General features: G+C 39.6%; 1 protein-coding gene across 5 annotated transcripts in view; it reads right to left on the reverse strand.

The window, feature by feature from the left end:
* The window catches only part of LOC138318975 (tRNA (32-2'-O)-methyltransferase regulator THADA-like), a 121,898-nt gene that overhangs the window by 11,336 nt on the left and 87,580 nt on the right, over positions 1 to 22,982 (reverse strand). For all 5 annotated transcript variants that reach the window (XR_011207936.1, XM_069261830.1, XM_069261829.1 and 2 more), the window contains one exon: positions 16,448 to 16,610. Coding sequence is in view for 4 of the 5 variants with exons in the window: in XM_069261830.1 (XP_069117931.1) it covers positions 16,448 to 16,610 (163 nt within the window). In the remaining variant the exon portion in view is untranslated. The remainder of the gene's footprint in view (positions 1 to 16,447; positions 16,611 to 22,982) is intronic.

A 22,982-nucleotide genomic window follows, 5' to 3' on the forward strand; every position in this document is an offset into this window, starting at 1 on the left:
AGCTTTGTTGCCTTTCTAAATCTAACATTTTTGCCTTTCTATTTCTAGCTTTGTTGCTTTTCTGCCCCTAGCTTTGTTGCTTTTCTGCCCCTAGCTTTGTTGCCTTTCTAAATCTAACATTTTTGCCTTTCTGTTTCTAGCTTTGTTGCCTTTCTGTTTCTAGCTTTGTTGCCTTTCTGTCCCTAGCTTTGTTGCCTTTCTGTTTCTAGCTTTGTTGCCTTTCTGTTTCTAGCTTTGTTGCCTTTCTGTTTCTAGCTTTGTTGCCTTTCTGTTTCTAGCTTTGTTGCCTTTCTGTTTCTAGCTTTGTTGCCTTTCTGTTTCTAGCTTTGTTGCCTTTCTGTTCTAGCTTTGTTGCCTTTCTGTTTCTAGCTTTGTTGCCTTTCTTCTGCTTTTCTAGCTTTGTTGCCTTTCTGTTTCTAGCTTTGTTGCCTTTTCTGCCTTTCTTCTAGCTTTGTTGCCTTTCTGTTTCTAGCTTTGTTGCCTTTCTGTCCCTAGCTTTGTTGCCTTTCTGTTTCTAGCTTTGTTGCCTTTCTGCCCCTAGCTTTGTTGCCTTTCTGTTTCTAGCTTTGTTGCCTTTCTGTTTCTAGCTTTGTTGCCTTTCTGTTTCTAGCTTTGTTGCCTTTCTGTTTCTAGCTTTGTTGCCTTTCTGTTTCTAGCTTTGTTGCCTTTCTGTTTCTAGCTTTGTTGCCTTTCTGTTTCTAGCTTTTGTTTGCCTTTCTGTTTCTAGCTTTGTTGCCTTTCTGTTTCTAGCTTTGTTGCCTTTCTGTTTCTAGCTTTGTTGCCTTTCTGTTTCTAGCTTTGTTGCCTTTCTGTTTCTAGCTTTGTTGCCTTTCTGTTTCTAGCTTTGTTGCCTTTCTGTTTCTAGCTTTGTTGCCTTTCTGTTTCTAGCTTTGTTGCCTTTCTGTTTCTAGCTTTTGTTGTCTTTCTGTTCCCTAGCTTTGTTGCCTTTCTGTTTCTAGCTTTGTTGCCTTTCTGTTTCTAGCTTTGTTGCCTTTCTGTTTCTAGCTTTGTTGCCTTTCTGTCCTAGCTAGCTTTTGTTTCTAGCTTTGTTGCCTTTCTGTTTCTAGCTTTGTTGCCTTTCTGTTTCTAGCTTTGTTGCCTTTCTGTTTCTAGCTTTGTTGCCTTTCTGTTTCTAGCTTTGTTGCCTTTCTGTTTCTAGCTTTGTTGCCTTTCTGTTTCTAGCTTTGTTGCCTTTCTGTCCCTAGCTTTGTTGCCTTTCTGTTTCTAGCTTTGTTGCCTTTCTGTTTCTAGCTTTGTTGCCTTTCTGTTTCTAGCTTTGTTGCCTTTCTGTTTCTAGCTTTGTTGCCTTTCTGTTTCTAGCTTTGTTGCCTTTCTGTTTCTAGCTTTGTTGCCTTTCTGTTTCTAGCTTTGTTGCCTTTCTGTTTCTAGCTTTGTTGCCTTTCTGTTTCTAGCTTTGTTGCCTTTCTGTCCCTAGCTTTGTTGCCTTTCTGTTTCTAGCTTTGTTGCCTTTCTGTTTCTAGCTTTTTGCCTTTTGCCTTTCTGTTTCTAGCTTTGTTGCCTTTCTGTTTCTAGCTTTGTTGCCTTTCTGTTTCTAGCTTTGTTGCCTTTCTGTTTCTAGCTTTGTTGCCTTTCTTTCTAGCTTTGTTGCCTTTCTGTTTCTAGCTTTGTTGCCTTTCTGTTTCTAGCTTTGTTGCCTTTCTGTTTCTAGCTTTGTTGCCTTTCTGTTTCTAGCTTTGTTGCCTTTCTGTTTCTAGCTTTGTTGCCTTTCTGTTTCTAGCTTTGTTGCCTTTCTGTTTCTAGCTTTGTTGCCTTTCTGTTTCTAGCTTTGTTGCCTTTCTGTTTCTAGCTTTGTTGCCTTTCTGTTTCTAGCTTTGTTGCCTTTCTGTTTCTAGCTTTGTTGCCTTTCTGTTTCTAGCTTTGTTGCCTTTCTGTTTCTAGCTTTGTTGCCTTTCTGTTTCTAGCTTTGTTGCCTTTCTGTTTCTAGCTTTGTTGCCTTTTTCTGTTTCTAGCTTTGTTGCCTTTCTGTTTCTAGCTTTGTTGCCTTTCTGTTTCTAGCTTTGTTGCCTTTCTGTTTCTAGCTTTGTTGCCTTTCTGTTTCTAGCTTTGTTGCCTTTCTGTTTCTAGCTTTGTTGCCTTTCTGTTTCTAGCTTTGTTGCCTTTCTGTTTCTAGCTTTGTTGCCTTTCTGTTTCTAGCTTTGTTGCCTTTCTGTTTCTAGCTTTGTTGCCTTTCTGTTTCTAGCTTTGTTGCCTTTCTGTTTCTAGCTTTGTTGCCTTTCTGTTTCTAGCTTTGTTGCCTTTCTGTTTCTAGCTTTGTTGCCTTTCTGTTTCTAGCTTTGTTGCCTTTCTGTTTCTAGCTTTGTTGCCTTTCTGTTTCTAGCTTTGTTGCCTTTCTGTTTCTAGCTTTGTTGCCTTTCTGTTTCTAGCTTTGTTGCCTTTCTGTTTCTAGCTTTGTTGCCTTTCTGTTTCTAGCTTTGTTGCCTTTCTGTTTCTAGCTTTGTTGCCTTTCTGTTTCTAGCTTTGTTGCCTTTCTGTTTCTAGCTTTGTTGCCTTTCTGTTTCTAGCTTTGTTGCCTTTCTGTTTCTAGCTTTGTTGCCTTTCTGTTTCTAGCTTTGTTGCCTTTCTGTTTCTAGCTTTGTTGCCTTTCTGTTTCTAGCTTTGTTGCCTTTCTGTTTCTAGCTTTGTTGCCTTTCTGTTTCTAGCTTTGTTGCCTTTCTGTTTCTAGCTTTGTTGCCTTTCTGTTTCTAGCTTTGTTGCCTTTCTGTTTCTAGCTTTGTTGCCTTTCTGTTTCTAGCTTTGTTGCCTTTCTGTTTCTAGCTTTGTTGCCTTTCTGTTTCTAGCTTTGTTGCCTTTCTGTTTCTAGCTTTGTTGCCTTTCTGTTTCTAGCTTTGTTGCCTTTCTGTTTCTAGCTTTGTTGCCTTTCTATTTCTAGCTTTGTTGCCTTTCTGTTTCTAGCTTTGTTGCCTTTCTGTTTCTAGCTTTGTTGCCTTTCTGTTTCTAGCTTTGTTGCCTTTCTGTTTCTAGCTTTGTTGCCTTTCTGTTTCTAGCTTTGTTGCCTTTCTGTTTCTAGCTTTGTTGCCTTTCTGTTTCTAGCTTTGTTGCCTTTCTGTTTCTAGCTTTGTTGCCTTTCTGTTTCTAGCTTTGTTGCCTTTCTGTTTCTAGCTTTGTTGCCTTTCTGTTTCTAGCTTTGTTGCCTTTCTTTTCTAGCTTTGTTGCCTTTCTGTTTCTAGCTTTGTTGCCTTTCTGTTTCTAGCTTTGTTGCCTTTCTGTTTCTAGCTTTGTTGCCTTTCTGTTTCTAGCTTTGTTGCCTTTCTGTTTCTAGCTTTGTTGCCTTTCTGTTTCTAGCTTTGTTGCCTTTCTTTTCTAGCTTTGTTGCCTTTCTTTTCTAGCTTTGTTGCCTTTCTGTTTCTAGCTTTGTTGCCTTTCTGTTTCTAGCTTTGTTGCCTTTCTATTTCTAGCTTTGTTGCCTTTCTGTTTCTAGCTTTGTTGCCTTTCTGTTCTAGCTTTGTTGCCTTTCTTTCTAGCTTTGTTGCCTTTCTTTTCTAGCTTTGTTGCCTTTCTGTTTCTAGCTTTGTTGCCTTTCTGTTTCTACTAGCTTTGTTGCCTTTCTGTTTCTAGCTTTGTTGCCTTTCTTTTCTAGCTTGTTGCCTTTCTTTTCTAGCTTTGTTGCCTTTCTATTTCTAGCTTTGTTGCCTTTCTATTTCTAGCTTTGTTGCCTTTCTATTTCTAGCTTTGTTGCCTTTCTATTTCTAGCTTTGTTGCCTTTCTGTTTCTAGCTTTGTTGCCTTTCTGTTTCTAGCTTTGTTGCCTTTCTGTTTCTAGCTTTGTTGCCTTTCTATTTCTAGCTTTGTTGCCTTTCTGTTTCTAGCTTTGTTGCCTTTCTGTTTCTAGCTTTGTTGCCTTTCTTTTCTAGCTTTGTTGCCTTTCTATTTCTAGCTTTGTTGCCTTTCTGTTTCTAGCTTTGTTGCCTTTCTGTTTCTAGCTTTGTTGCCTTTCTGTTTCTAGCTTTGTTGCCTTTCTGTTTCTAGCTTTGTTGCCTTTCTATTTCTAGCTTTGTTGCCTTTCTGTTTCTAGCTTTGTTGCCTTTCTGTTTCTAGCTTTGTTGCCTTTCTGTTTCTAGCTTTGTTGCCTTTCTGTTTCTAGCTTTGTTGCCTTTCTGTTTCTAGCTTTGTTGCCTTTCTGTTTCTAGCTTTGTTGCCTTTCTATTTCTAGCTTTGTTGCCTTTCTGTTTCTAGCTTTGTTGCCTTTCTGTTTCTAGCTTTGTTGCCTTTCTGTTTCTAGCTTTGTTGCCTTTCTGTTTCTAGCTTTGTTGCCTTTCTGTTTCTAGCTTTGTTGCCTTTCTGTTTCTAGCTTTGTTGCCTTTCTGTTTCTAGCTTTGTTGCCTTTCTGTTTCTAGCTTTGTTGCCTTTCTGTTTCTAGCTTTGTTGCCTTTCTGTTTCTAGCTTTGTTGCCTTTCTGTTTCTAGCTTTGTTGCCTTTCTGTTTCTAGCTTTGTTGCCTTTCTGTTTCTAGCTTTGTTGCCTTTCTATTTCTAGCTTTGTTGCCTTTCTGTTTCTAGCTTTGTTGCCTTTCTGTTTCTAGCTTTGTTGCCTTTCTGTTTCTAGCTTTGTTGCCTTTCTGTTTCTAGCTTTGTTGCCTTTCTGTTTCTAGCTTTGTTGCCTTTCTGTCTCTAGCTTTGTTGCCTTTCTGTTTCTAGCTTTGTTGCCTTTCTGTCCCTAGCTTTGTTGCCTTTCTGTTTCTAGCTTTGTTGCCTTTCTGTCCCTAGCTTTGTTGCCTTTCTGTCCCTAGCTTTGTTGCCTTTCTGTCCCTAGCTTTGTTGCCTTTCTGTTTCTAGCTTTGTTGCCTTTCTGTCCCTAGCTATGTTACCTTCTAATTCTAGCTTTGTTTCCCTTTATGTCTTTATGTTTCCAGCATTCTTGTATTTCTGCTTCTAGCTTTCTTTCCTTTAATCCTGATTCTAGCTTTCTTGTCGTTAATTCTCATTCCAGATTTCTTGCATTCAATTTTCATTTTAGTATTCAGAAGTTTCTAATTCTAAATTGATTGCTATTTTGCTTATGGATAGTTGTTTAAACTGTTTACTTTTTAAACATCCTAGTCATTTTTGCTTTTTATTTCTAGATTTCTTGCCATCATCATATTTTATTACACTACAATTATCTTCATTTTGTGATAATTCTAGAAACATTGAATGACTTGAACATAACATGCATTTGAAAGCCAGGAAACTGAGGTCATTGTGATGTTTATCAGTGAAGTGGTCTCTGATAATGTCCAAAATAACCAACCTGCCTATAATTCCTGACCTTACCATCTTGGTCTGATTTTACCAACTTTTATCATTAACTTAAACAAGTACTAATTCTCTAACCTCTTATAGAAAGTATGTACATCTCAAGTTTTAACAGAGTAAAATGGCTTTATGTTTTTTCTCCTCAGTCTTGATAATGACCACATTGCTTCAGCCTTTATCTGACCATTTATCTGTGAAGATCAAGGTCAAGCCAATAAAAAACTGACCAGTACAGGACTTGACCAGTAAGGACCATGTCAGGTCCATCTGCCATCTTCAGTGTTTATGGCTGTCCTCTTTGACCTTGGCTTTGACCTTAGGAAGCTGGTGGATATGGCTGAGGTGATGGGTTGGAACCAATCAGTATTTTATGATCTTTCTCCTCCCTTTTCCCTCCTTGACAGAATCCTATTGACAAGTGGTAGTGCTGAATCAATTGTTTGATGGCCTCCCTTTATCCTCCAATTACCCTGACAAGGAAGAGCCCATATACCCTGATGGAACCCACAGACAGGGGCTGGTATTGACCAATTATTTCCTAGCCCCAACCACACCTCCCTTAGGTGCCATACAAAACATATATGACTATACAGGTTGTTCAGATATTTTCCTTTTCTCACTGACACTAATCCCTACCAGCCCCAAAATAACTATCGGACCATACTGTCTGAAGTGATAATACCTCTGAAGTATTGATGATTAGGAAATATGGTGAATGTGGCCATTTTGGAAAGAAAGAATTGATATTTGGAGAAGGTTAGAACCAATTGTAATGTTGAATTCCTCCTCCTGATTCTGTATGACACCCAGTGTTCCCTATTACTGGGCAATAAATGGATGGAATGGTCAATTGGAGAGGGAATGGGTAAGTGTCTACAATCTGACAAAGAGGAAGAGGTGGAGGGGAAGGAGGAGGGGGAGGAGGAGGGCAGTTATGTTAGATTTATGAGTAGCATCCCTAATACACACTAGAGTGTCAAACTGACAAGTAGGTACCAAAACAGGACAAGTGTGAACAATACATGTTAAATAATGTCGGTAAATCAGTGTCATCTGGTCTGGCTTACAGTCAAGGGCTAAAGTGACCCAGACTCGTTATCTGGCTACAAGGGAGCAGAGACAACCAAAAAACAGACATCGATGACATCCAGACTCAGTATCTCTGGGTACAGACATCACATGATATCCAGACTCAGTATCTCTGGGTACAGACATCACATGACATCCAGACTCAGTATCACTGGGTACAGACATCACATGACATCCAGACTCAGTATCACTGGGTACAGACATCACATGACATCCAGACTCAGTATCACTGGGTACAGACATCACATGACATCCAGACTCAGTATCACTGGGTACAGACATCACATGACATCCAGAGTCAGTATCACTGGGTACAGACATCACATGACATCCAGAGTCAGTATCACTGGGTACAGACATCACATGAAACAGACTCAGTATCTCTGGGTACAGATATCATATGACATCCAGACTCAGCATCTCTGGGTACAGACATCACATGGCATCCAGACTCAGTATCTCTGGGTACAGACATCACATGACATCACAGTATCTCTGGGTACAGACATCACATGACATCCAGACTCAGTATCTCTGGGTACAGACATCACATGACATCCAGACTCAGTATCACTGGGTACAGACATCACATGACATCCAGACTCAGTATCTCTGGGTACAGACAACACATGACATCCAGACTCAGTATCTCTGGGTACAGACATCACATGACATCCAGACTCAGCATCTCTGGGTACAGACATCACATGACATCCAGACTCAGTATCTCTGGGTACAGACATCACATGACATCCAGATCAGTATCATGGGTACAGTGATCACATGACATCCAGAGTCAGTATCTCTGGGTACAGACAACACATGACATCCAGTCACATCATCTCTGGGTACAACATCACATGACATCCAGACTCAGTATCTCTGGGTACAACCAGACATCACATGACATCCAGACTCAGTATCTCTGGGTACAGACATCACATGACATCCAGACTCAGTATCTCTGGGTACAGACATCACATGACATCCAGACTCAGTATCTCTGGGTACAGACATCACATGACATCCAGACTCAGTATCTCTGGGTACAGACATCACATGACATCCAGACTCAGTATCACTGGGTACAGACATCACATGACATCCAGAGTCAGTATCACTGGGTACAGACATCACATGACATCCAGACTCAGTATCACTGGGTACAGACATCACATGACATCCAGACTCAGTATCTCTGGGTACAGATATCACATGACATCCAGACTCAGTATCTCTGGGTACAGACATCACATGACATCCAGACTCAGTATCTCTGGGTACAGACATCACATGACATCCAGACTCAGTATCTCTGGGTACAGACATCACATGACATCCAGACTCAGTATGTCTGGGTACAGACATCACATGACATCCAGACTCAGTATCTCTGGGTACAGACATCACATGACATCCAGACTCAGTATCTCTGGGTACAGACATCACATGACATCCAGACTCAGTATCACTGGGTACAGACATCACATGACATCCAGAGTCAGTATCACTGGGTACAGACATCACATGACATCCAGACTCAGTATCTCTGGGTACAGACATCACATGACATCCAGAGTCAGTATCACTGGGTACAGATATCAAATGACATTCAGACACTGTATCTCTGGGTACAGGCACAGACGTCACTGTCAGGGTTTATGGACACTCAAAATAGAAATCATGGATAATCAGACAAATCATTGCATCACCATGGTCACAAACTAGTATAACAATGAACAGTTAGTCCATTTATATAATGTCAATAAACTTTAGAAATAATTAATCAATAGATAATCCCCTAGCTGAAATCCTGGTTTTATCATGATGATTTGGTTTATCTGAACAAGTCTTTCAGAGTTTCTAAATATTGCTGGTGTGTTCACTTCATCAATGGGACAGGTTTCTGGAAATGCACATTAAAACTAAATGAAGTTTGTAAAATACAAAAAAAATTGAAATGTAACAAGCGTTCCTGAAGATATTGCTATTCCAGTACCCGTCATTACCCCATTGTGACAGACATGATGTACCATAGTCATTAACAAAAACCCCGCCCAGCCTCCCCGATCAGCTTTATCCCCGCGCTACCATACCAGAAATAGTCTAGTCATGATGCTATCATAGACAACATTTTACCTCATTATTTATGGATCTCTGTTGACAAAGTTTAATGTAAAAAGATGAAAAAACCCTCCTACTCTTTAGTTAGAGATGGTGATGTATGCCATGTTTACAACAGACAGCACATGCCGTAGGTCTACCACCCGATAGAAGTACATTCTGGTCCGCATAACTACATCATCTTATTAATAAGGGAATATAAAATATCATCCGTCAGTCTATGTCAAAATGATGGATATACTTAATGACAACATTTCTCTTCATTAGAAAAAAAGCTTTGTCATCAACTACAGGGAGGTTTTCTATGGAGTACAGTTTGCTTTCAATTTTTGTTTCATTTAAATATCATCGTAAATATAATGAAAAATACATCACAATTATTAATATCCTAGTCGCTGGGGGGGGGGGGGGGAGGGGGGGGGGTCCATTATTATTAAGGAAATACTATTTACCATTTACCATACATGTGAACATGTACGTTAAACCTATGTGATTTTTTAAAGTACACATCTTGTGCATGATAAGATTTTGTTCTGAAAAAATCATTACTTTAATTGTTTGATTTGATTAATTCTTTTAGAATTCAATACACATGGTACCTCTGTGTTCTATGGTCTGAGAACTTTCTCAGCCAATCCCTGGCCCCTAAAACAGCCCTTCCTGGAGGTCTAATCAGCCACACAGGGCCATAAATATGTCCCATCCAAATCATCTGTCCAGTCGTTACTTTGTGATTTATGTACAAGTATTTGTTGACTTACTCTCTGTTTTCAACAGGTTCAGAGAGGAAAGTCACACATGTAAGGAGTAATTAGTCTGGTAGATGAAGGGACTATTCATCAACAAAATAGATAGGGACAGGGAGTGTTCAACTCATTGCAATCAACAGAGAAATATATCTCTAATATCAATAGACTTTTGAAACTTGAAGAATATATCCTTCAACATGTTCAGAAATGTACATTTCGTACACAGTCAAACCCTGTCACCAACTGACTGTGTTAAAACTTTGACTATCCAGGATAATTGAGTTGAGTGTAAATAAATATAATTTGGTTGGGAACTAATAAAATAATTCAAATTAAACTGGTCATTGAGTTCTAAAAAATTCAACTATAAGAGATTAAATTGAATTTTCTAATTGCCATATAAGGAAAAATATTGACAAACCAACATTTCAATACTATAACGGTATATTCATTTAATAGTAGTTCCCAAGTCGTTAGTACAGGTACCAAAATATCCTTATACTTTACATAAACCAGCCCCACTGGAGTACAATGACACAGGAAGGTCCAGTAACAGACACCTTTTCTGAAGCATAATAAGCTTATCTGTATACTTAGAACCTAGGGGAGGAATCTTCGTTACTTACCTTCAGATTGATTAAAACAGTACCCATATGTTACCTATATAGATCTATATATTACACTGCTCCCTATTACTTACTGAAACATGATAATGTCTTGTCATTGTGAAACTGAAATAAAGACACATCCTATCTAACATATGTAGTGTTTATAGATTTCTGTTGGAATGTCATAAATCAGTCAGACACAGTAGGTCACATTAGGGAACCCTATGATATGCACGTTCTGTGGAAGTAAAAAATCAATTGTTCTTTGTTAGGGGATAAAGAGACAATGAAACTTTAAGACAATGTCAACTCCAGGTGAGGTCCAAATATTGAATTAAAATGTTAAAAATGACAAAAATTATTGACTCAGCGCCCCGATCAAAAGTGTGGGATATTGAATTGGAAATACTTTAATTCAGGTGAGATGAGCAAATTAATCTTAAAAGAGAATGACATGAATTAATACTTGCAAGTATAGCAAGTACTTTAACAGCTAAATAACAAATACAGAGAGGTGTGGGAAAGTAAGGAACAGGTGTACAAGAATGTAGGTTATAGGTGTACAAGTATGTAGGTTATAGGTGTATAGGTATGTAGGTTATAGGTGTATAGGTATGTAGGTTATAGGTGTATAGGTATGTAGGTTATAGGTGTACAGGTATGTAGGTTATAGGTGTACAGGTATGTAGGTTATAGGTGTACAGGTATGTAGGTTATAGGTGTACAGGTATGTAGGTTATAGGTGTACAGGTATGTAGGTTATAGGTGTACAGGTATGTAGGTTATAGGTGTACAGGTATGTAGGTTATAGGTGTATAGGTATGTAGGTTATAGGTATGTAGGTTATAGGTGTACAGGTATGTAGGTTATAGGTGTACAGGTATGTAGGTTATAGGTGTACAAGTATGTAGGTTATAGGTGTACAGGTATGTAGGTTATAGGTGTACAGGTATGTAGGTTATAGGTGTACAGGTATGTAGGTTATAGGTGTACAGGTATGTAGGTTATAGGTGTACAGGTATGTAGGTTATAGGTGTATAGGTATGTAGGTTATAGGTGTACAGGTATGTAGGTTATAGGTGTATAGGTATGTAGGTTATAGGTGTACAGGTATGTAGGTTATAGGTGTACAGGTATGTAGGTTATAGGTGTACAGGTATGTAGGTTATAGGTGTACAGGTATGTAGGTTATAGGTGTATAGGTATGTAGGTTATAGGTGTACAGATATGTAGGTTATAGGTGTACAGGTATGTAGGTTATAGGTGTACAGGTATGTAGGTTATAGGTGTACAGGTATGTAGGTTATAGGTGTATAGGTATGTAGGTTATAGGTGTATAGGTATGTAGGTTATAGGTGTACAGGTATGTAGGTTATAGGTGTATAGGTATGTAGGTTATAGGTGTACAGATATGTAGGTTATAGGTGTACAGGTATGTAGGTTATAGGTGTACAGGTATGTAGGTTATAGGTGTACAGGATATGTAGGTTATAGGTGTACAGGTATGTATGGTTATAGGTGTGCAGGTATGTAGGTTATAGGTGTATAGGTATGTAGGTTATAGGTGTATAGGTATGTAGGTTATAGGTGTATAGGTATGTAGGTTATAGGTGTATAGGTATGTAGGTTATAGGTGTATAGGTATGTAGGTTATAGGTGTATAGGTATGTAGGTTATAGGTGTATAGGTATGATGGTTATAGGTGTATAGGTATGTAGGTTATAGGTGTATAAGTATGTAGGTTATAGGTGTATAGGTATGTAGGTTATAGGTGTATAGGTATGTAGGTTATAGGTGTACAGGTATGTAGGTTATAGGTGTATAAGTATGTAGGTTATAGGTGTATAGGTATGTAGGTTATAGGTGTATAAGTAGGTAGGTTATATGTGTATAGGTATGTGGTTATTAGGTGTATAGGTATGTAGGTTTTATAGGTGTATAAGTATGTAGGTTATAGGTGTTATAGGTATGATAGGTTATAGGTGTATAGGTATGTAGGTTATAGGTGTATAGGTATGTAGGTTATAGGTGTACAGGTATGTAGGTTATAGGTGTAAGTATGTAGGTTATAGGTGTATAGGTATGTAGGTTATAGGTGTAAAGGTATGTAGGTTATAGGTTATACAGGTATGTAGGTTATAGGTTTACAGGTATGTAGGTTATAGGTTTACAGGTATGTAGGTTATAGGTGTATAGGTATGTAGGTTATAGGTGTATAGGTATGTAGGTTATATGTGTATAGGTATGTAGGTTATAGGTGTATAAGTATGTAGGTTATAGTGTATAAGTATAGGTTATAGGTGGAAGAGTATGTAGGTTATAGATGTATAGGTATGTAGGTTATAGTGTATAGGTATGTAGGTTATAGGTGTACAGGTATGTAGGTTATAGGTGTATAAATATGTAGGTTATAGGTGTATAGGGTATGTAGGTTATATGTGTATAAGTATGTAAGGTTATAGGTGTTTAAGTATGTAGGTTATAGGTGTATAAGTATGTAGGTTATAGGTGTATAAGTATGTAGTTATAGGTGTATAAGTATGTAGGTTATATGTGTATGAGTATGTAGGTTATAGGTGTATAGGTATGTAGGTTATAAGTGTATAGGTATGTAGGTTATAGGTGTAGGTATGTAGGTATAGGAGTATAAATATGTAGGTTATAGGTGTATAGGTATATGGTTATATGGGTTAGTATGTAGGTATAGGTGTATAGTATGATAGGTTATAGGTGTATAGGTATGTAGGTTATAGGTGTATAGGTATGATAGGTTATAGGTGTATAGGTATGTAGGTTATAGGTGTATAGGTATGTAGGTTATAGGTGTATAAGTATGTAGGTTATAGGTATATAGGTATGTAGGTTATAGGTGTATAGGTATGTAGGGTTATAGGTGTATAGGTGTATGTATTGTGGTTATAGGTGTATAGGTATGTAGGTTATAGGTGTATAGGTATGATGGTTATAGGTGTATAGGTATGATGGGTAAAATTGAGGTATAGGTATAGTATAGGTATATAGTATGTGGTTATAGGTGTATAGGTATGATGGTTATAGGTGTATAGATATGTAGGTTATAGGTGTATAAGGTATGTATGGTTATAGGTGTATAGGTATGTAGGTTATAGGTGTATAGGTATGACAGGTTATTGGTGTATAGGTATGTGGTAATAGGTGTATAGGTATGTAGGTTATAGGTGTATAGGTATGTAGGTTATAGGTGTATAGGTATGTATGGTTATAGGTGTATAGGTATGTAGGTTATAGGTGTACAGGTATGTAGGTTATAGGTGTACAGTTATAGGTATAGGTGTATAAGTATGTAGGTTATAGGTGTACAGGTATGTAGGTTATAGGTGTTATAGGTATGTATGGTTATAGGTGTACAAGTATGTAGGTTATAGGTGTAATGTAGGTTATAGGTGTGTACAGGTATGTAGGTTATTAGGTGTAGGTGGTTATGTATGGGGTGTATAGGTATGTATAGGTATGAGGTTATAGGTTAGGTTTTAGGTGTATAGGTGTAGGTTATATAAGGTATGTAGGTTATAGGTGTATAGGTATAGGTATGTATGGTTATAGGTGTATAGGTATGTATAGGTTATAGGTTATAGGTGTAAGGTATGTAGGTTATAGGTGTATAGTGTAGGTTATATGTGTAAGTTATAGGTTATTAGGTGTATAGGTATGTAGGTTTATATGTGTATAAGTATGTATAGTGTGTATAGGTGTAGTATGTAGGTTATAGTATTAAGTGTATATGTAGGTTATAGGTGTATAAGTATGTAGGTTATAGGTGTATAGGTATGTAGGTTATAGGTGTATAAGTATGTAGGTTATAGGTGTATAAGTATGTAGGTTATAGGTGTATAAGTATGTAGGTTATAGGTGTATAAGTATGTAGGTTATAGGTGTATAAGTATGTAGGTTATAGGTGTATAGGTATGTAGGTTATAGGTGTATAGGTATGTAGGTTATAGGTGTATAGGTATGTAGGTTATAGGTGTATAGGTATGTAGGTTATAGGTGTATAGGTATGTAGGTTATAGGTGTATAGGTATGTAGGTTATAGGTGTGTATAGTATGTATGTAGGTTATAGGTGTATAGGTATGTAGGTTATAGGTGTATAAGTATGTAGGTTATAGGTGTATAAGTATGTAGGTTATAGGTGTATAGTATGTAGGTTATAGGTGTACAGGTATGTAGGTTATAGGTGTATAAGTATGTAGGTATAGGTGTATAGGTATGATGGTTTATAGGTATGTAGGTTATAGGTATGTAGGTTATAGGTGTATAAGTATGTAGGTTATAGGTGTATAAGTATGTAGGTTATAGGTGTATAGGTATGTAGGTTATAGGTGTATAGGTATGTAGGTTATAGGTGTATAGGTATGTAGGTTATAGGTGTATAAGTATGTAGGTTATAGGTGTACAGGTATGTAGGTTATAGGTGTATAAGTATGTAGGTTATAGGTGTATAGGTATGTAGGTTATAGTGTATAGGTATGATAGGTTATAGGTGTACAGGTATGTAGGTTATAGGTATGTGGTATATGTATGTAGGTTATAGGTGTACAGGTATGTAGGTTATAGGTGTAGGTTTATATAGGTATGGTAGGGTTATAGGTGTATAAGTATGTAGGTTATAGGTGTATAAGTATGTAGGTTATAGGTGTATAAGTATGTAGGTTATAGGTGTATAAGTATGTAGGTTATAGGTGTACAGGTATGTAGGATATAGGTTTACAGGTATGTAGGTTATAGGTGTATAAGTATGTAGGTTATAGGTGTATACAGTATGTAGGTTATAGTGTATAAGTATGTAGGTTATATAAGTATGTAGGTTATAGGTGTATATAAGTATGTAGGTTATAGGTGTATAAGTATGTAGGTTATATGTGTATAAGTATGTAGGTTATAGGTGTATAAGTATGTAGGTTATAGGTGTATAAGTATGTAGGTTATAGGTGTATAAGTATGTAGGTTATAGGTGTATAAGTATGTAGGTTATAGGTGTATAAGTATGTAGGTTATAGGTGTATAAGGTATGTGGTTATAGGTGTATAGGTATTTAAGGATTAACTTGAATAGATTTTTTATGTTTATGGAGATATAACACAAAAATCTGAGTGTACTCTAAATAAACCGCGAAGCGGTTTATGATGAGAGTACACTCAGATTTTTGTGTTATATCTCCATAACATAAAAAATCTATTCAAAATAATCCTTATATTCAATTAACTAAAGATAATCTCTTCAACATTTAAAATTCATTTTGGGACTCTTTTGTCTATGAAATCATTAATATGTGTATAAGTATGATGGTTATAGGTGTATAGGTATGTAGGTTATAGGTGTATAAGTATGTAGGTTATAGGTGTATAAGTATGTAGGTTATAGGTGTATAGGTATGTAGGTTATAGGTGTATAGGTATGTAGGTTATAGGTGTACAGGTATGTAGGATATAGGTGTACAGGTATTTAGGTTAATGAACAATTGATGAGGAAGTCATGTGCAGCAGATTAAGATATTTTCTATGAATATGAACTGAGTAGAAATTGATTCGTTAAAAAACAACCAGTAAAGATGATTTGTGTGACATTAAACGCAAGTCAATAGTTTTCTATGTGTTAGTTTCAAAAGTGGCTGAATTAGAAATACTTGAAGTCACAGTCAATTTGTCAATGAACTAATAATAAATAATAACATTTCATAATTCATAGGGTGTAATATTGAATTAAAAATAACATTTCAAATTAACAGAAAAAATATTTAGATTGATTTTTTTTAGAACCCCTCCATAAAAGTGGTGTTACCTAAGTTTTTGGTAGACAATCCCACTAATGGTAATATGTCTTATCTTTATTAGGACAGTTTACAGTATCTAAAAATTTAAATGTTCCTATTCTGAAACAGATTTCCACTATCTGATAGAGATTGTATGTGACAGCTGTTCAACACTCATCAAATGTTCCAGTCGAGGGGAAGTAACTCTAATTCAATATGGAAACATAAATCATCACAATATGTCTTCATCATTTAAAAGTTATTGACCATATTGATTAATTAAATTCAATATTACGACACTGTTCGAAATTGATCAAAATCATATTTAGCCAAAAAGACAAAAGGATGTTTACCTTAAATTAAAGAAAAAAAATAAAGCAAGATTATTTTAAAATTTCTCTTCTAATCAGATCAGTTTACAATTACTGTAAAACACTAATAGTTGATAGATATGTATATCATGCTCCTCTTGTGTTGATTTTCTGTGTGACTTCTTGGTGTTTGTTAAGTTCCCTAGAACTTGTGGTTTTATTTGGAGCTTCTCTATAGTTAATCCTTTTTCTTGTTTAATGTTTCTTAATATCTGTGGTCATGCATTTATAAATGTGACATCTTGGTGGTTGGTTGGTTAATTATGCTAAATGCCCTAAGTAAGAGACAAGTTAATTCAAGGACAAGCTTCCATGTTGTGTCATGTGTGATGTGTGTGATTTGGGAGACTGTGGTATGTTTGTTTGTGTTGTATGTCTATGTAATAGTTAACTTTATCCTCCTCTGGTGCTCCTACACTTACTATGTTCTGTACCTTACAATATAAGAACATTTTTAAGTAACCTACCTAATCTGTTGTTAGGGTCAATCAACAGGAGCTCCACATTTTGACCTATGACCTTGGCACAGCTGACCTGTAGTAGTGGACACTGCTCTGAGGAACTGTGATCCTTGAGGACTGTCAGCCATCTCTCTATCTGTTCTAAGTTATCTGCCTCTGCTCCACGAGTCTGAAATATATGAATAAGAGATTGGGATAATCAATTATTAAAGAAATATTGAAAATGGATTTTTTCACTTAATCATCTTTATCATCTTTCAGACTGTTTGTGGTGTGTCAAATTCCGTGTTGTCTATCTGAGATGAATTTTACATGCAGATTTAAAGAATGCGAAATAGAGGAAACTTTTCCCACCACAAATAATTCCACTTTTACAGTAAAAACCAAAACCAACAACCAATTAGATAGGTTCTGTTAGATATTGAGAAGCTAATGTGTCTAAGACATTTACTAAACACACATATTTGTTAGGAATTTGTACTGGAAAACAACCAATGATATTTAAACAGAAAAAAAAATCAATATAAAAGAAATTCCACAGCTGTGTATTGTTAAATGAGCATTTGTAGGTTTGTTTTAAGTGAGGAATTTGAGTTAGATATGTCTATAGAGGCCACTTAGGTCAGACAATCAAAGATAATTGGCATGTTGTTGTTAATCTGTATAGGAAGTGGTGTCTGGTAGCACCTGCTCTTACAGTACACCACAAAACCACATGGCAGGCGCTGAAAATAGAGTCACTTCTGTGAACAATCAACGCCAGAAATTAGAACACAACTCGGGCTAACTGTCAACAGGTATTGTTTCTAATACAGTAGACTTTTCACAAAAAAAGCAAAACAGAAAACTGCAAAATCAGTGAAATCAGAGAAAAATAATGATAAATTTGAATTCTATAAATAAAAAGTTATGGAGCTGCAAATCAGATACCCATTATATAGAATTTCCTTCAGAACATGGAAGATTTGTTCCAGACTCATTACTGCCGATATTTTTTATCTTCAGAGCTCCCAAAGGTCACTTGTACTGTAGTGAGATATAAAAAGTTTCCCTGTCAAGATAATTCAGGTAAGAACAGAGATTTCACTAAACATAGCCGAGCTAAAAAAGATCAATCTTTGCTTACAGAGATATTCCACTCCAAAAATTGGGGAAAACATCTGTACATTCTAAATAATCATGCCATCATTTTTCATCCCTAACACAACATCATTTGTTGTGTAAATAGGAACCAGACCAATATTAGGAGTATTGACTAGGAAAGATGGTGGCAGGTTTTCATCGCTAATCACTAAACCTAGAACTTAACTATCTTGATGCACCACAGCCAGTGGAATTCAAAGGTGATACAAAAACAAGCGCTCTATGTTTGGAGGGCCAAGCAAAGCACATGGCAATCCCTGAAACTGAAATCGTACCTGGTAACGATCAGATGCAAGGTGTGCAAGTTAGGGGTCAAGGACAGATGAACAGGTATATAAGTTATTAACCTTGGGAGAAACACCTGTTGTTGTGCTGTCAGACATCAGGGTCAATGGGTTTAATCCAAACACAACAAACAGGAATGGTCATAATATTGTTATAATGTCCCGGATCCCTTCTTACATACTCCAGATAGGAATTCTCCTGAAACGCTTTAAATTTTAGTGCGGAAATTTGGATAGGCAACAGGTAGGGAAGGAAAAGTAAGAACTACATCGTTTATCTTTTCTAGCTTTATGTGAATTAGACAGATGGAAAAAAACAATATCAACTAAAGTGTTTGATATACAGGGAAGGACATGCAGACAAACCCAGACCTGTTGATCAGTCCACAACCTGGAAGGACATGCAGACAAACTCAGATCTGTTGATCAGTCCACAACCTGGAAGGACATGCAGACAAACTCAGACCTGTTGATCAGTCCACAACCTGGAAGGACATGCAGACAAACCCAGACCTGTTGATCAGTCCACAACCTGGAAGGACATGCAGACAAACCCAGACCTGTTGATCAGTCCACAACCTGGAAGGACATGCAGACAAACCCAGACCTGTTGATCAGTCCACAACCTGGAAGGACATGCAGACAAACCCAGACCTGTTGATCAGTCCACAACCTGGAAGGACATGCAGACAAACCCAGACCTGTTGATCAGTCCACAACCTGGAAGGACATGCAGACAAACCCAGACCTGTTGATCAGTCCACAACCTGGAAGGACATGCAGACAAACCCAGACCTGTTGATCAGTCCACAACCTGGAAGGACATGCAGACAAACCCAGACCTGTTGATCAGTCCACAACCTGGAAGGACATGCAGACAAACCCAGATCTGTTGATCAGTCCACAACCTGGAAGGACATGCAGACAAACCCAGACCTGTTGATCAGTCCACAACCTGGAAGGACATGCAGACAAACCCAGACCTGTTGATCAGTCCACAACCTGGAAGGACATGCAGACAAACCCAGACCTGTTGATCAGTCCACAACCTGGAAGGACATGCAGACAAACCCAGACCTGTTGATCAGTCCACAACCTGGAAGGACATGCAGACAAACCCAGACCTGTTGATCAGTCCACAACCTGGAAGGACATGCAGACAAACCCAGACCTGTTGATCAGTCCACAACCTGGAAGGACATGCAGACAAACCCAGACCTGTTGATCAGTCCACAACCTGGAAGGACATGCAGACAAACCCAGACCTGTTGATCAGTCCACAACCTGGAAGGACATGCAGACAAACCCAGACCTGTTGATCAGTCCACAACCTGGAAGGACATGCAGACAAACCCAGACCTGTTGATCAGTCCACAACCTGGAAGGACATGCAGACAAACCCAGACCTGTTGATCAGTCCACAACCTGGAAGGACATGCCGACAAACCCAGACCTGTTGATCAGTCCACAACCTGGAAGGACATGCAGACAAACCCAGACCTGTTGATCAGTCCACAACCTGGAAGGACATGCAGACAAACCCAGACCTGTTGATCAGTCCACAACCTGGAAGGACATGCAGACAAACTCAGACCTGTTGATCAGTCCACAACCTGGAAGGACATGCAGACAAACCCAGACCTGTTGATCAGTCCACAACCTGGAAAGGACATGCAGACAAACCCAGACCTGTTGATCAGTCCACAACCTGGAAGGACATGCAGACAAACCCAGACCTGTTGATCAGTCCACAACCTGGAAGGACATGCAGACAAACCCAGACCTGTTGATCAGTCCACAACCTGGAAGGACATGCAGACAAACCCAGACCTGTTGATCAGTCCACAACCTGAAGGAAACCAACGTGAAGTCCACAACGGAAGGACATGCAGACAAACCCAGACCTGTTGATCAGTCCACAACCTGGAAGGACATGCAGACAAACCCAGACCTGTTGATCAGTCCACAACCTGGAAGGACATGCAGACAAACCCAGACCTGTTGATCAGTCCACAACCTGGAAGGACATGCAGACAAACCCAGACCTGTTGATCAGTCCACAACCTGGAAGGACATGCAGACAAACCCAGACCTGTTGATCAGTCCACAACCTGGAAGGACATGCAGACAAACCCAGATCTGTTGATCAGTCCACAACCTGGAAGGACATGCAGACAAACCCAGACCTGTTGATCAGTCCACAACCTGGAAGGACATGCAGACAAACCCAGACCTGTTGATCAGTCCACAACCTGGAAGGACATGCAGACAAACTCAGATCTGTTGATCAGTCCACAACCTGGAAGGACATGCAGACAAACCCAGACCTGTTGATCAGTCCACAACCGAGAAGGACATGCAGACAAACCCAGACCTGTTGATCAGTCCACAACCTGGAAGGACATGCAGACAAACCCAGACCTGTTGATCAGTCCACAACCTGGAAGGACATGCAGACAAACCCAGACCTGTTGATCAGTCCACAACCTGGAAGGACATGCAGACAAACCCAGACCTGTTGATCAGTCCACAACCTGGAAGGACATGCAGACAAACCCAGATCTGTTGATCAGTCCACAACCTGGAAGGACATGCAGACAAACCCAGATCTGTTGATCAGTCCACAACCTGGAAGGACATGCAGACAAACCCAGACCTGTTGATCAGTCCACAACCTGGAAGGACATGCAGACAAACCCAGACCTGTTGATCAGTCCACAACCTGGAAGGACATGCAGACAAACCCAGACCTGTTGATCAGTCCACAACCGAGAAGGACATGCAGACAAACTCAGATCTGTTGATCAGTCCACAACCTGGAAGGACATGCAGACAAACCCAGACCTGTTGATCAGTCCACAACCTGGAAGGACATGCAGACAAACCCAGACCTGTTGATCAGTCCACAACCGAGAAGGACATGCAGACAAACCCAGACCTGTTGATCAGTCCACAACCTGGAAGGACATGCAGACAAACTCAGATCTGTTGATCAGTCCACAACCTGGAAGGACATGCAGACAAACCCAGACCTGTTGATCAGTCCACAACCTGGAAGGACATGCAGACAAACCCAGACCTGTTGATCAGTCCACAACCTGGAAGGACATGCCGACAAACCCAGACCTGTTGATCAGTCCACAACCGAGAAAAACATGCAGACAAACCCAGACCTGTTGATCAGTCCACAACCTGGAAGGACATGCCGACAAACCCAGACCTGTTGATCAGTCCACAACCTGGAAGGACATGCAGACAAACCCAGACCTGTTGATCAGTCCACAACCGAGAAAAACATGCAGACAAACCCAGACCTGTTGATCAGTCCACAACCTGGAAGGACATGCAGACAAACCCAGACCTGTTGATCAGTCCACAACCTGGAAGGACATGCAGACAAACCCAGACCTGTTGATCAGTCCACAACCTGGAAGGACATGCAGACAAACTCAGATCTGTTGATCAGTCCACAACCGAGAAGGACATGCAGACAAACCCAGACCTGTTGATCAGTCCACAACCTGGAAGGACATGCAGACAAACCCAGACCTGTTGATCAGTCCACAACCTGGAAGGACATGCAGACAAACTCAGATCTGTTGATCAGTCCACAACCTGGAAGGACATGCAGACAAACCCAGACCTGTTGATCAGTCCACAACCTGGAAGGACATGCAGACAAACCCAGACCTGTTGATCAGTCCACAACCTGGAAGGACATGCAGACAAACCCAGACCTGTTGATCAGTCCACAACCTGGAAGGACATGCAGACAAACCCAGACCTGTTGATCAGTCCACAACCTGGAAGGACATGCAGACAAACCCAGACCTGTTGATCAGTCCACAACCTGGAAGGACATGCAGACAAACCCAGACCTGTTGATCAGTCCACAACCTGGAAGGACATGCAGACAAACCCAGACCTGTTGATCAGTCCACAACCTGGAAGGACATGCAGACAAACCCAGACCTGTTGATCAGTCCACAACCTGGAAGGACATGCAGACAAACCCAGACCTGTTGATCAGTCCACAACCTGGAAGGACATGCAGACAAACCCAGACCTGTTGATCAGTCCACAACCTGGAAGGACATGCAGACAAACCCAGACCTGTTGATCAGTGAAACATCACAAACAACCTGTTGAAGGACATGCAGACAAACTCAGATCTGTTGATCAGTCCACAACCTGGAAGGACATGCAGACAAACCCAGACCTGTTGATCAGTCCACAACCTGGAAGGACATGCAGACAAACAGACTGTTGAAGTCCACAACCTGGAAGGACATGCAGACAAACCCAGACCTGTTGATCAGTCCACAACCTGGAAGGACATGCAGACAAACCCAGACCTGTTGATCAGTCCACAACCTGGAAGGACATGCAGACAAACTCAGACCTGTTGATCAGTCCACAACCTGGAAGGACATGCAGACAAACCCAGACCTGTTGATCAGTCCACAACCGAGAAGGACATGCAGACAAACTCAGACCTGTTGATCAGTCCACAACCTGGAAGGACATGCAGACAAACTCAGACCTGTTGATCAGTCCACAACCTGGAAGGACATGCAGACAAACCCAGACCTGTTGATCAGTCCACAACCTGGAAGGACATGCAGACAAACCCAGACCTGTTGATCAGTCCACAACCTGGAAGGACATGCAGACAAACCCAGACCTGTTGATCAGTCCACAACCTGGAAGGACATGCAGACAAACCCAGACCTGTTGATCAGTCCACAACCTGGAAGGACATGCAGACAAACCCAGACCTGTTGATCAGTCCACAACCTGGAAGGACATGCAGACAAACCCAGACCTGTTGATCAGTCCACAACCGAGAAGGACATGCAGACAAACCCAGACCTGTTGATCAGTCCACAACCTGGAAGGACATGCAGACAAACCCAGACCTGTTGATCAGTCCACAACCTGGAAGGACATGCAGACAAACCCAGACCTGTTGATCAGTCCACAACCGAGAAGGACATGCAGACAAACCCAGACCTGTTGATCAGTCCACAACCTGGAAGGACATGCAGACAAACCCAGACCTGTTGATCAGTCCACAACCTGGAAGGACATGCAGACAAACCCAGACCTGTTGA

Source organism: Argopecten irradians, chromosome 3 (assembly GCF_041381155.1).
Source record: "Argopecten irradians isolate NY chromosome 3, Ai_NY, whole genome shotgun sequence".
NCBI classification, from domain to species: domain Eukaryota; kingdom Metazoa; phylum Mollusca; class Bivalvia; order Pectinida; family Pectinidae; genus Argopecten; species Argopecten irradians.